Source organism: Neltuma alba, unplaced genomic scaffold (assembly GCF_004799145.2).
Source record: "Neltuma alba isolate B1F8T4 unplaced genomic scaffold, ASM479914v2 tig00012241_pilon, whole genome shotgun sequence".
Lineage (NCBI taxonomy): Eukaryota > Viridiplantae > Streptophyta > Magnoliopsida > Fabales > Fabaceae > Neltuma > Neltuma alba.
In genome coordinates, this window is record NW_021636770.1 from 86,289 (window position 1) to 98,439 (window position 12,151).

The 12,151-nt window shown below is 36.7% G+C and overlaps 3 protein-coding genes across 3 annotated transcripts; 1 reads left to right on the top strand and 2 right to left on the bottom strand.

Moving 5' to 3' along the window:
• Nucleotides 1–57: 57 nt before the first annotated feature.
• Nucleotides 58–2,543, bottom strand: LOC114725310 (disease resistance protein At4g27190-like). Its single transcript, XM_028911811.1, has one exon. It carries the CDS (start codon nucleotides 2,539–2,541, stop codon nucleotides 58–60), a length of 2,484 nt encoding a protein of 827 aa, XP_028767644.1. The 5' UTR covers nucleotides 2,542–2,543.
• A 3,263-nt stretch (nucleotides 2,544–5,806) lies between these two features.
• Nucleotides 5,807–8,920, top strand: LOC114725302 (transmembrane protein 184C-like). The gene is made up of 5 exons (XM_028911804.1): nucleotides 5,807–5,886; nucleotides 6,482–6,779; nucleotides 6,877–6,999; nucleotides 7,312–7,602; nucleotides 8,326–8,920. The coding sequence occupies exons 2-5, from the start codon at nucleotides 6,516–6,518 to the stop codon at nucleotides 8,530–8,532; spliced, it is 885 nt and encodes a 294-aa protein (XP_028767637.1). The 5' UTR covers nucleotides 5,807–5,886; nucleotides 6,482–6,515; the 3' UTR covers nucleotides 8,533–8,920.
• A 1,424-nt stretch (nucleotides 8,921–10,344) lies between these two features.
• LOC114725300 (glycosyltransferase family protein 64 C3-like) lies at nucleotides 10,345–11,862 on the bottom strand. Its single transcript, XM_028911802.1, has one exon. The coding sequence runs from the start codon at nucleotides 11,441–11,443 to the stop codon at nucleotides 10,433–10,435; it is 1,011 nt and encodes a 336-aa protein (XP_028767635.1). The 5' UTR covers nucleotides 11,444–11,862; the 3' UTR covers nucleotides 10,345–10,432.
• Nucleotides 11,863–12,151: the final 289 nt, after the last annotated feature.

Genomic DNA, 12,151 nt, shown 5'->3' on the forward strand with positions numbered 1-12,151 from the left:
TTTGAAGTTCTAGCAACAAAATTACTAAAACAAATCACTCATGATCATCAGGTCTTCTTATCTATCACTCGTACTTGTCAATCTAATTTCAATAAGGAAAGGTTGCAGGGCATTTTTAAAATCAGGTTGATCCCACTCTAATGAGTTCCACCATGTTCTGGTTGCTTTGATTTCTTCAAGAGCAGGCGTTGTTAACGGATCAAGAGGAAGCCTTTTTAAGGCTTCACAGGATGCTATTTCAAGACTTCTCAAAGAAGGGCAGATAATGGTTCCATCATATATACTCATCAAAAGGGGCATGAATTTCAGTTTCATCCTCTTCAACTTCGGAAACTCAATTCCAAAATTATTACCTCCCATGAAATCTCCCTCTTCTTCTTGCATCACATACTCCATACCAGTACAACTGCGGACACTAATTTCTTCGAGATTCTTAAGTTGAAGTAAAATCTGCCCTGAGAATAGAGTCTTCAGTTTTGGACAGTATTCCACAGTAATGCTCTTCAAGCTCATAAGAGTGCCAGGTCTCACTACGTCCCTACATATCATCTTCAAGTTTCCTAGAACTAAAAGTTCCATCCTTTCTAACATGGATAAAGTATTTTCCTCTTCCTCTGACTCAATTATGCATACGATGTCATCGCACCACCTGATTTTACAGGATTTCAATTGTGTCACATTCACTAGGCACATGCTTAGATTCTTAATATCAGCACAGTCATCCAAATGCAGCTCTAAGGTATTTGGTGGTAGAGAAACTGGATTTCCTCTTAGAACAAATCTTCCACTAAAAGCTAAGCTTCTCTCTTCACAAAACTGTACTTGGGGCTGCCCAATTGTTATCCTGAACTTATCCAGCTGAACCCAATGATCAGATTTGGCATATTGATCAAACACATCTGTATTCCACAAGTCTAGTTCAAGAGAAGACAGATTTGAGGAAATGACTTCTTCTATGGAAGCTCCACCGCTAATTGCTTTGACTGTCATTGATCCCCACAAGCTACCACAACCACCTATCAGCAAGTCTTCCAAAAGGGTGTATTTGGATATTAATCCAAATGGGAAGATTTCAATTCCAGTCTTGGAAAGGTTTAAGCGTCTCAAGTTTCCCAAATTTTGCATCCCATTCGGAAGTTCTTTCATCCTTGGAGAGCAGGAGAGGTCAAGGACCATCAACTTATTCAATTTTGCTAAAGAAGGAACTGTTGATAAATTCCAACAGTTACTCAATAACAAAGCAGATAGATTCTCTAAATTAGAGACTGAGTTAGGCAAGAAATCAATCCCAGTATAGGAGAGATCCAGAACTTTCAGAAACTGCATATTTTCGAAGAATTCATGGGATATATTTTCAGAAAATGAGTTGAATTGCAACAACAGGGAAGTAAGTCTAGGGCACATGAGGTTGTAATTGAAGGGAATATATTTCAAGTCATTTCTCATAAGTGAGACCCTTTGAACATCTTCTGCCCATTCCTCCATCCATTGATGTTTTGTCATTCTAGTCCCCGCTTTACTTATGCAGTGAGGGCTCGTTCTCATGATTGTAATAGCCATATCTCTGATCAAATCGTGCATTCTAACGAATTCCACCGCATTTTGAGTTAGACCTTCTAACAAGCACGCATGTTTTAATTCATTCAATATCATTTTCCCCCTCCTCTTGATTGCAGCCATTCTTCCAACATAACCCAATAAACCTTCCCACATCCAATATTCCATCAGCTCATTAGTATCAATTTGATGACTTTCAGGGTATAAAGCACAAAAGAGGAAACAAGACCTGCTTGTGTCATCCTTTAGCTTGGCATAGCTAAATCTCAAATGTGCAAAGACTGCTTCTTCCATCCTTTCAATATTCGCTGTTGAGGCTCTTAACTCATCTAATGCACACTCCCACTCTGATACATCAGCAGCATTTCTTAAGGCTCGTCCTACTGTGACAATAGCAAGAGGCAAACCTCCGCACTCTCTTGTCACCTCCTTTGCAATCACCTCTACTTCTGCGGAATTTGACACTACTGGTCCAACTTTATACCTTAAGAGATCCCATGCCTCATCATCTTGAAGGGCCTTCACTTCCACGTCCTCATCTGTTTCCATACCTCGACAAACGCTCAACAATCGCGTTGTGATCACCAACTTGCAACCATTTTCGACTGTTGGTATCGGTATTCCAACCGTTTCAAGAGAGAAAGGCTCCCATAAATCATCCAGAATCAGTGCATATTTCCTCCTCCTGTTTAAAGCCTCAAATAGCTTGGCTGCTCTAGTAACATCATCATCAATCATCGAAAGATCTAAATCCAGCTTCTCTCCAATACCCTTCTGTAGTTTTGCAAGACTTGGCTCTTTTGGTGCAGAAACCCACATGACAAGATCAAAATCTCTCCCTTCTAAAAGACGATTGTTGATTTCTGTCATGATAGTTGTTTTGCCCACTCCTCCCATCCCATAAACTCCAATCCTTTTCACACTCTCTCGTGATAAGCATTCCAAGATCCTCGTTAAACTCTTCAACGTTGTGGCACACTCCATTAATGGAGATGCAGGAAGAGTGTACCCTACCTTAGGCAAGTTTTCAGCCACCGAATCATCCAAAACTGACCCTTGTCAAGAAGCTCTTTAACCTCACTGATCTTCTCTTCTACTACTTCTCCGAATTTTATTCGTGAACAAACAAAGTTGAAGGAACATCCATTGTTATTCTCCGTGAGGCTGCTCACTTGAATTTTAACTCGATCAACACTTTTTATCCATAGCTTCACCTCTTCCCGTGGATTCATCCCTTTTCCCAGCCACATTTGATCTAGTTTAGTGTTCACATATGATTTCCGAGCATCTAGCTGTTCCACTAAATCTTTTAGCTTGTTCAAATTCTTTCTTGGTTTTCTAAGATGCCTACACTGTCGTTCAAGCGATTGTTGCAGTGAGTTCTGAGAGAACAAGCAGCTCAGGATGCTTGCTAAAGATCCAACAACATCCATAATCAGTTGCAGACAATTCAAGAAGCATGAAACCTCGGGACCAGTATATAGCAAGGAGCTAAGGAATCATGTTTGTGTTAAAGCATGTTCTGCATTTTTAGCATCGACTGGATAAATGGGTCCTAAGTACACGAAGGTAAATATTCTTGGGAATGATCATTAAGAATCCTCGATGAACGAAACGTGAGAAAGCTCAGCTTTAAGCTTACTTGAGAACGTGATGTTGATTGTTGAAGAACATATCGAACAAGTTGCAGCAAATGGGTTGAACTTATCACTGGGCAGCTGTGCTTCGATTCTGAAATTTTTCGTTAGCTTTCCTTTTAAAATATCTATCCCAGTCTAGTCGTCCAAACAGACTTTTCAAAACGTTGACTTCCAATCCCAATTTACCCACCATAGAAATTATAAGAGTAAACTAATACAAAGTTTATATAAGTATTGGATTTAATATATTTAAATTTACATGAAAAATCAAATAAAAGGGAAAATCTTAAAAAGAATGGTTTTTTTTTGGGCCGGGGGGGGGGGTTGTTGGGGGTGCGGAGCATCAAGCATGCAACGTAAAACGAATAAAAGTTGTTCATATTTTGCGAATTCTTCTAAACAGAATGGTTTTAACAATTTTTTGACCAACAGCTTCAGCGAAATTAAACTATTAAGAAGTTACTAACATCACCAATCAACAATTTTATATAAAATCGCATGCAGTTATTTGTTTGTAATTTAAAAATAAATAAATAATTTTTGCTCTTAATATACATTGTTTTATCCCTTTGGATGTAAGAAGCTTAGTTAAGGAAAGTGGAATGCATTTCTGTGTTTTATAGGGGTTTGGATGGCTGAACCGTGATATTATTCATTCACAAGAAAAGATCAAGTACTTGATCTATATAAATTGCAAAGTGGTTTCCTGGCTAGTTGTTTATAGTAAGGAAAAATATAAAAGAAAATATTTAGCTGCCCTTTATCTTTAAAATTCAATATTAATAAAGAGGAATAGAAAAGTTGTGTTGGCCCCAAATAAAAAAGCAAAGGCAAGGTCAGTCAATAATAAAAAAAATTATGATAAAAAAAGTTCTCTATTAAATCATTGGATTTTTTTTTTCCTATGAAACTCAGGTGCAGCGTAAGGAAACTATTCAATTTTTTTAGGATTAAAAAAAAGTAAAAAGTGCTTAATGTGTAAGTGTAAGAAAACGTTAATTTAATAAATAATAAATGAATATTTGATTTAATATTGATATAAATAATTAAAGGGTTAAGGTGCGCCCAGCACCCCGAACTATTTATCAAAGTGCGTTCAGTGGCCTAAAGTAATTTTGGGTGCATCCAGTGTCCTAAACTAATTAAAATGGTGCATCCATATCCCAGGCTAACAGAAATGTTATGTTTAATTATTACTTTCCTGACTCAGCTTAAAGTTGACCCCAAATATTCTACATGATAGACACATGGGCACCCGATGTGTATTATTCTTACTCAAAAGTCAATTTATTTAGAAGAAGAGGAAGGAAATAAATTCAATTTTGAGTAAGAATAATACATATCAAATGTCCATATGTCTATCATTTAGAATATTTGGGGTCAACTTTAAACTGAGTTAGGAAAGTAACAGTTAAACATAACATTTCTGTTAGCCTGAGATATGGACGCACCATTTTAATTAGTTTAGAACACTGGATACATCCAAAATTACTTTAGGCTAGAGCCAGGAAAACGGGCCGAGCCCGTTTAGGCCCTGAAATTATGAGGGTCGGGTTTGATATTTTTCTCTTAAAATGAAAAATAAGCCCTGGAGGGCCGGCCCTGGAGAGCCGAAGGCTTAAAAGGGCCGGCCCTTTTAAGCCCTTTTATAATTTTTTTATTTTTAAAATTTTTTTATATAATATTAATGTTATTAATTTTTTACATTGTTAATAATATTTCAAATATTTAGTTATTATTATCATTTTAAAATTAAATTTAGTTTTAGACAATAATTTATTCAATTAAATTTTTAAAAAATGGATTAATTTGGACTTTAATAATGATTTGATTTATATTATATGCGTTGATATTTTTAAACTATATATATATTTGGTAATAGAATATTTTTATATTTATATGACTTGTAATTCTATAATTTGAATTAGAAATTCATGAGTTTCAACAACAATGTTTCTCACATTAAAGTAAAATAATAGTTAGATTGCAAAATTTAAAAATAAAATTCTTATAAAGAAGAAAAACTTGATATTTTTGTTACGAAAGAAAAACATACTTATAAAGAAAAGTAATTAATTATAGTGATGATGAAGTTTCAAAACATTAATGATAGTGTTTATTTATTGCACAATTATATTATAGATAAAACTTTTAGATGTTGTTATCTTGTTAATGAATGTTTTAGATGTTCTTACATGTTGATGAATATTTATATATGATGATATTTTATATTTGTGACTTAATTTTATTCATATTTATGTCTTTTATTAATAATTTTATTGGTTTATTTTATATTTTTATAAAAAAATATGATAAATATAAAAATAGTATTTTTTCTCAAACGGACTAAAAGCCCGCGGGCAGGTCCTGACCCTGTAGCTTAAGGGTCGGGCCTAGCAAATTGGGATATTTTTAAAATTTCAGCCCTGGAGGGCCGGTCCTTTTAAGTCCGTCAGCCTTGAAGGGCTGGCCCTGATTCCCAGCTCTACTTTAAGTCACTGGACACACCTGAGTAAATAATTCAGGATGGTGGGTGCACCTTAGCCCATAATTAAATTGACTATTACCTAATTTTGTATGGGAAAAAACAAGAATAAGAAGAAGATATATTGCAGAGGTCTTGACCAAAAACACTGCAGCGGAAAGAAGCAGAGCACTGTCAAATTTGTTCGATCAGCTCGGTCTGAGGGTGAGTGCTCTCCACTTACTTTAGAATCGCCTCCATCGTTTCATAGATCATGTTTGGTTTATTTAAGAGAAGCTGGATACAATTAACTTTATACGAAGAATTAGCCTGACATTTGACCTAATGGTTTCACGATTAAAAGCAAATCACAGCAGCTGTGTTGATGCTGAAAGGCAATTCTAATATTTTGGGCCCCTGTACATAATCTTCCTGTTTCTATCATATTGCGCATCATCCTCCTTCAGTTTCTGAGATGAAAGGGGCTTCTTTTTTAATCTTTTTGCAAACAATTCTCTCTAGTAATAGCAGTGATGGCAAAAACTCATTTCCTACTTGGTTATCTGATAAGCTCTGCATAGCTGAATTGTAAACGATTAAGTGAATATGAGGAATTCCAGTTGTTGAATATATTCCATTACATAAATCTCATAAGGAGGTAGTTGCGGGGTAAATATGTCTTTCTGTATAAAATTTGAGCTTGCGCATTTGATTCCACAGTAGGTTCCTGGCCTCTCGACCTGAATACATGGTCTGTGAGACTGTCTAAATATTTCTCAACTCACTTGATAAACTGAACTTTGGAACTGATCTTGTGCAGATTCTATCATTACGTTTCATCTTTTATCCAATCAATGGATCTCAGTTCGTTGAGTCCTGAACAACTAACTGTGATGGGGTCTGCATTTTGTGTGATGGCCTCCATGCATTTCACAGTGCAGCTATTATCGCAACATCTCTTCTACTGGAAGAACCCTAAAGAGCAAAAGGCCATCATAATTATTATCCTTATGGCTCCCATATATGCAGTTGACTCATTTGTGGGCCTCTTGGATGTCCAGGGAAGCAAAGTATTTTTTCTGTTCTTGGACTCAGTGAAAGAATGCTATGAAGCGCTGGTAAGTAACATTCCCTGATTAAAACATCTGGCTTTGTGACTTTCAAGATGCTACTTTTGTTGGCTTATCAGAACATGCTATGTGGTTCTTTCTTCAGGTGATTGCTAAATTTATGGCATTGATGTATAGTTACTTGAACATATCAATGAGCAGAAACATTGTGCCTGATGAGATTAAAGGGAGGGAAATGCACCACTCATTCCCAATGACAATTTTTCAGGTACATTGTGCATTTATGCACATAGTTGTAGTTTGTAAATTTGTTGAACAAGAAAAAAATCATTGAAAGTGTGTTCTGATTTGATTCTTTTGTTGAATTTTCTTATTATATGTAAGTACCATTCATCAGTAGAAGCATTTTATCTGGAATATTTATTGACACTTAAATCTTGCACATTTTATCAACGTTAATACCTTTTTATGATGAAAAGCACTATCAACCTATCAGATTTCTGTGCAGTAGATACATAGCAGTTCTATGTAATAGCTGATGTCATAGAATTTACTATATTATAATATTGACGTTCTGCAGCCTCGCACTGTTCGGCTGAACCACAACACGCTGAAGCTTCTGAAATACTGGACATGGCAGTTTGTTGTCATCCGCCCAGTTTGTTCCATATTGATGATAACATTACAACTACTTGGGTTTTACCCAAGCTGGTTGAGTTGGACATTCACCATCATTCTCAACATTTCTGTTTCATTGGCCTTGTATTCTCTGGTCATCTTTTACCATGTGTTTGCAAAGGAACTGGAACCACACAAGCCACTTGCAAAATTCTTGTGCATCAAAGGGATTGTTTTCTTCAGCTTTTGGCAGGTAATTTTGCTATCCTTTATTTTCGACATATAAACTGAGTTCAAAGACCACCTGGAGATGTGCAGAAGGTGTGTGTGTGTGTGAGAATGAGAGAGCTAACCTGTAGAAATGATGCTACAGAAAAGCAAAAACCACAAGGACCATCCTCTTTTAGTGAATTTGGATAGGATGTGTAGTGGGAATGTTGGCTGCATGATGACTAGTATATGACTGTAGCTTCAACTGTTTATATGTTGTATGATGTCTGTAAGTAGTGAAGTTTAATGACTGCCTTTTACTTTCGAGCGATAAATACAATGTAGACCACTACCTGCTAGCTACATTTTCCACCCTTGTCTTTCTTTATTCATAGTGGAGGGAGAAACTCTCCCAAGTAGTGAATAAGCAAACTTGCTGAGCATAATTTTAGCTCCAAATTGTATTTTCTATGAGCGCTACCGCTCAACTAGATGCATTGTGCAGTTGGATCTCTTTTAGATGTGAATCTGTAATTATTGATATGTCTGCAGTGTAATGGCATAAAAGTTCACTATAATTCAGCTTTCGATTCACCAATATCCGTGTCTCCTGTGTTTCCCTGTTATTGCTTTACCTTCTATCTAGCCCTTCTTCAGCATCATATCAGTTTTCCTTTGTTTGTTCGTAATGAAATCATTGCAGTTAATATGGCATCATCATCTGAGTTCTGTTTAACATAGGATAACGTCCTTTGATCATACGCAGGGAGTTGTGCTGGAGATTTTGGTGGCTCTAGGGGTTATTCGATCTCATCATTTCTGGTTAGATGTGGAGCACCTTGAAGAGGCAATTCAGAATGTCTTGATATGTTTAGAGATGGTTGTCTTTTCTGTTCTTCAGCAGTATGCATACCATGTTTCACCATACAGTGGAGAAGTAGAATCAAAGTATAAACTAAAGAAAAACGAGTGATACAGTATGTTCAAAGAAAAATAAAAGAGCTCTGAGAATAGTAATGAAAACTGAATGTGTTCTTTCTGCATTTTCACTGGGGGACCTCATCTTATATGCTAGCTCTTTCCTTTTCTTTTCTTTTTTTTTTTTCCGCCGGTAATATGAGCTCTTTGCTCTCTACCATGTGGAATTAGAGGGATGTTTTGGATAAGATATGTAAATGGTTTGAGCTTGTATCAGTTATGAATTTAAGATATTATGTAGCAGAGTTTGAGAATTCATTTTCGTAGAAGTTAAGATTTGGATAATTTGGTGTTAGTGGCTTTCAAACCATCAATATTTGAATATTGAAATTAGCTCTTTTTTGTGGTGGTAAAGACGATTATTAGTCTAATATCTTTTGGTAGCTTATGGGATACATTATTAATATGATGTAACATGTCGTGGCATTCTACAACACTATACATTTCGTACAGTTTTGCTACCGCACAGCTGAAGCTTCTACGAAGGAACTGACAAATATTTTCAGCATTTGTCATTTTTTTTTAAAATTTTGGTAATTATTTTTAGGTTGAATTTGCGAAAAGCCGAAACGCGTCTCAAACTTGGCTAGACATTTCAAAACGCTGAAAATGACTCCGAATATTATAAAATGCAATTGAATGGTCAAAATAGTGATGCTTCTTGGAAAAAGTTATGCATCACAGATGAACAGTTTACCCGTCTCTTAATTGTATACAGCAAACCATTATTTTTATAAAGATATCGTCCGGCACTATTATCTTTTTTAGAGTGATTATAGGGAACAGACTAAAAATGGTCTTATGAAATGCCATCTCTTTCAATACCCTTCTTTAAAACGATCAATATCATAATTAAAAAAAAAAAAACGAAATATTACAGAACAATAGGTCTAAAGTAGTCCATAACATCAAATATGTCTTGCAAAGTTGATTATTCCCGTAAAGACAGTGAGTCTTTCTTTTCCCGTTACATTGCTTGAGCTTGACAGAATAATTGACAGAGCTCTCTGCAAAAGTTTTTGGCCCTTTATATTGTAAATGTGAGGAAGAAGAAGGAGCTGTAGATAACTCTTGGTGCTGTTGACCATTCCATCTTCTACTCTCTCTGATCCCTCAGTCTCATATGAGGAGTGCTCATTTGAAATAGTGTTCTGTTTTGGACTTTGAAAGGATCCACCACAACCCCTTGAAATAGGTGTTCAACTGATTCAGGCCTCATTTTGCAGATGGGGCACATAGATGATTTAGCACATTCCTCTCTTAAAAAATTAGTTTAATTCTTTTCTACAATCGATAATAACTGTTGTTAAGTGCATTATTTTGGTTACGTCTTTATTCTCATCTTATTCCTGATATTCACCGGATCAATCCCCCATTGTGCACGTATTGGTAAAATAAAAAATAAAATACATATAAAAGGCTAGCCCTTATATTCCTGAGTTGGTAGAGGTTAAGAAAATTAATTAAGTTAAATATTTATAAAAATGTATATTAATTTTCTTGAAGTACCTTTTGATTATTTGTATTGAAAATTACTCTCTAGATATAAGCCCACTTAATATGGGTAATCAATAAAAGTTTAGGGAAAAAAATTATAAATTTGAAAGATAAAATGAATTGAAGTTTAATATTTAGAACAAAAATAAACTTATTTACTTATTCTTACATCTAGGACGGGAAGCAATAATTACACAAGGCTAACTAATTCTAGTTTTATACCGGGTAAAAAAAAAAAAAAACTTGCTTTTTTAACTTTATATGACATAATATTTTGGAAAGAAATGTTTTTATACATGGCTTGTTTATTTTTCTATCTTGAATTTTACTGGTTCAATACATATAACCACAGCACAAGAGCTTGTAAACTTGTTTTAAATAACATACGAGGGTAAAAATTATTGGTCACAATACACCAATTTCCCTCCCTTTTGGCACAATCCCTGTTCACTAACTGAATTAACTAACTTCCCAAAACTATACCTCAACGGCATTTTCCCCAGCGCCCTGTGAAACTCCCTTATACACATTCCTCTTCTTCTTCTGTGCTCGCCTCTCCTGCTGCTCAATCCCACTTCTCTCACTCCCTTGTTCTTCTTCTTCTTCTTCTCTCCAGTACCTTCGTCATCGTTCCTTGCATCTCCATAATCCCTAACCCTCTCTGCTCCCACCAATATGGGCCCCACATTCGTCCGATCGGCCACCACGAAGTTCATCAAGATATCCTCACAGTTACGCATCTCATCCACGGTCCTCCTCGTCTCCGCCATCGGAGCCCCACCTTCGCAGCTATAACTGTGCAGATACTCGCTTCTCAGTATCATGAACTTGGTCAGTATGATTGAGTACTTGTCCGGGTGTACCGTGTAGATCCACTCTTTCCTCGACAGATCCAGATCGTGCGATCTGGCGAAGAGGCCGATGAGACGGTGAGGATTGGATGCCCAGACGTGGAAGGCGAACTCGAATGACTTGTGATCCACCGATACGTCATCGTCGCAGATCAGGACGGCGTGGGTCTCGATGGAAGATCGAGGAAGGAATCGGGCGTTCAGGGAGCTAGATGGCTGGCGGATGAGGGAGATTGAAGCTGAGCCGAGGGAGGAGATGGAGAGATTGTGGGCAAGGTGGGTTAGAACGTTGGGTGGGGTTGAGGGGTTTCCCCAGAGGATTAGCACGGAGGATACCAGCGGCGATGCAGAGTATGTGGCGGAGATTGATTGGAGAAGAGGAATGCGGGACTCGGAGTAGCCGTTGATCAGAACCGTGATCTGATCAGACCGGAGGGTCCGCGGATCCCGCTTCGTTCTGGGATCGCACGGGTCCTCCGTTGGCTTTGTCAAACCCGAATGCCCAAGCAGAGGAGCGAAATAAAATACCACAATCACGGCTATCGCCCGCGAATTCATCGTTCCGGAGATAGGGGGTCAAAATGGAAGAAGGTCTGCAAATTTATGAAGGCATGGAATTATCTCAGCCCACCATGATCAATTAACGGAATGGCGAGTTTGGTATTAACGCATGATCGAAGTGCGATTTCATGTTGGAAATGACAACTGCGTTATTGTACAGAAAATTGAGGTTAAAGTTTTCCTTATTAAATAATTAGGTGATAAGGAAGAGTAGAAATAAATTAATCTAATATAATAATGTGAAGTTGATTTTGGATATAATATGTTTATGGTGGGATTGTTAGCTTCATGATGGCTAGTATATGACTGCAGATTTTACTGTTTAGGTGTTGTATAATGACTGTAATTAGTAGAGTTTTTAGATAAAGTTAATGACTTTTTCTTTTACTCTCAGCTATAAATACAATTTTTCATGAGGATCAGCACACACTAACTACTACATTTCCCCAGCTTATATTTCTTTATTCATAGTGGAGCTGGAAAGTAGAAACTCTATTGAGCAATGGATAAGCCAGGCAAGCTTGCGGAATATGATAATTTTGCCTCAACTTTGTATTTTCTATGAACACTAGCGGTCAACTATAGATATGCATTGTGCTGTTGGGTCTCTTATACATCTAAATAGGTTGTTAAGACTCTTGCCTTTTCATAGCGATGGGTCACTACTTTGATCATAGGGAGATGACAGGGCATAAAAGCTCACTG

Excerpts from the sequence above, each read along its gene's own strand:
- LOC114725310 (XM_028911811.1), bottom strand. The coding sequence starts at position 2,541 with ATGGAGTGTGCCACAACGTTGAAGAGTTTAACGAGGATCTTGGAATGC.
- LOC114725302 (XM_028911804.1), top strand. The coding sequence starts at position 6,516 with ATGGATCTCAGTTCGTTGAGTCCTGAACAACTAACTGTGATGGGGTCT. Across the intron at positions 7,000-7,311 it reads TCCCAATGACAATTTTTCAG|CCTCGCACTGTTCGGCTGAA; the intron begins GTACATTGTGCA and ends GACGTTCTGCAG. Across the intron at positions 7,603-8,325 it reads TTTTCTTCAGCTTTTGGCAG|GGAGTTGTGCTGGAGATTTT; the intron begins GTAATTTTGCTA and ends GATCATACGCAG.
- LOC114725300 (XM_028911802.1), bottom strand. The coding sequence starts at position 11,443 with ATGAATTCGCGGGCGATAGCCGTGATTGTGGTATTTTATTTCGCTCCT.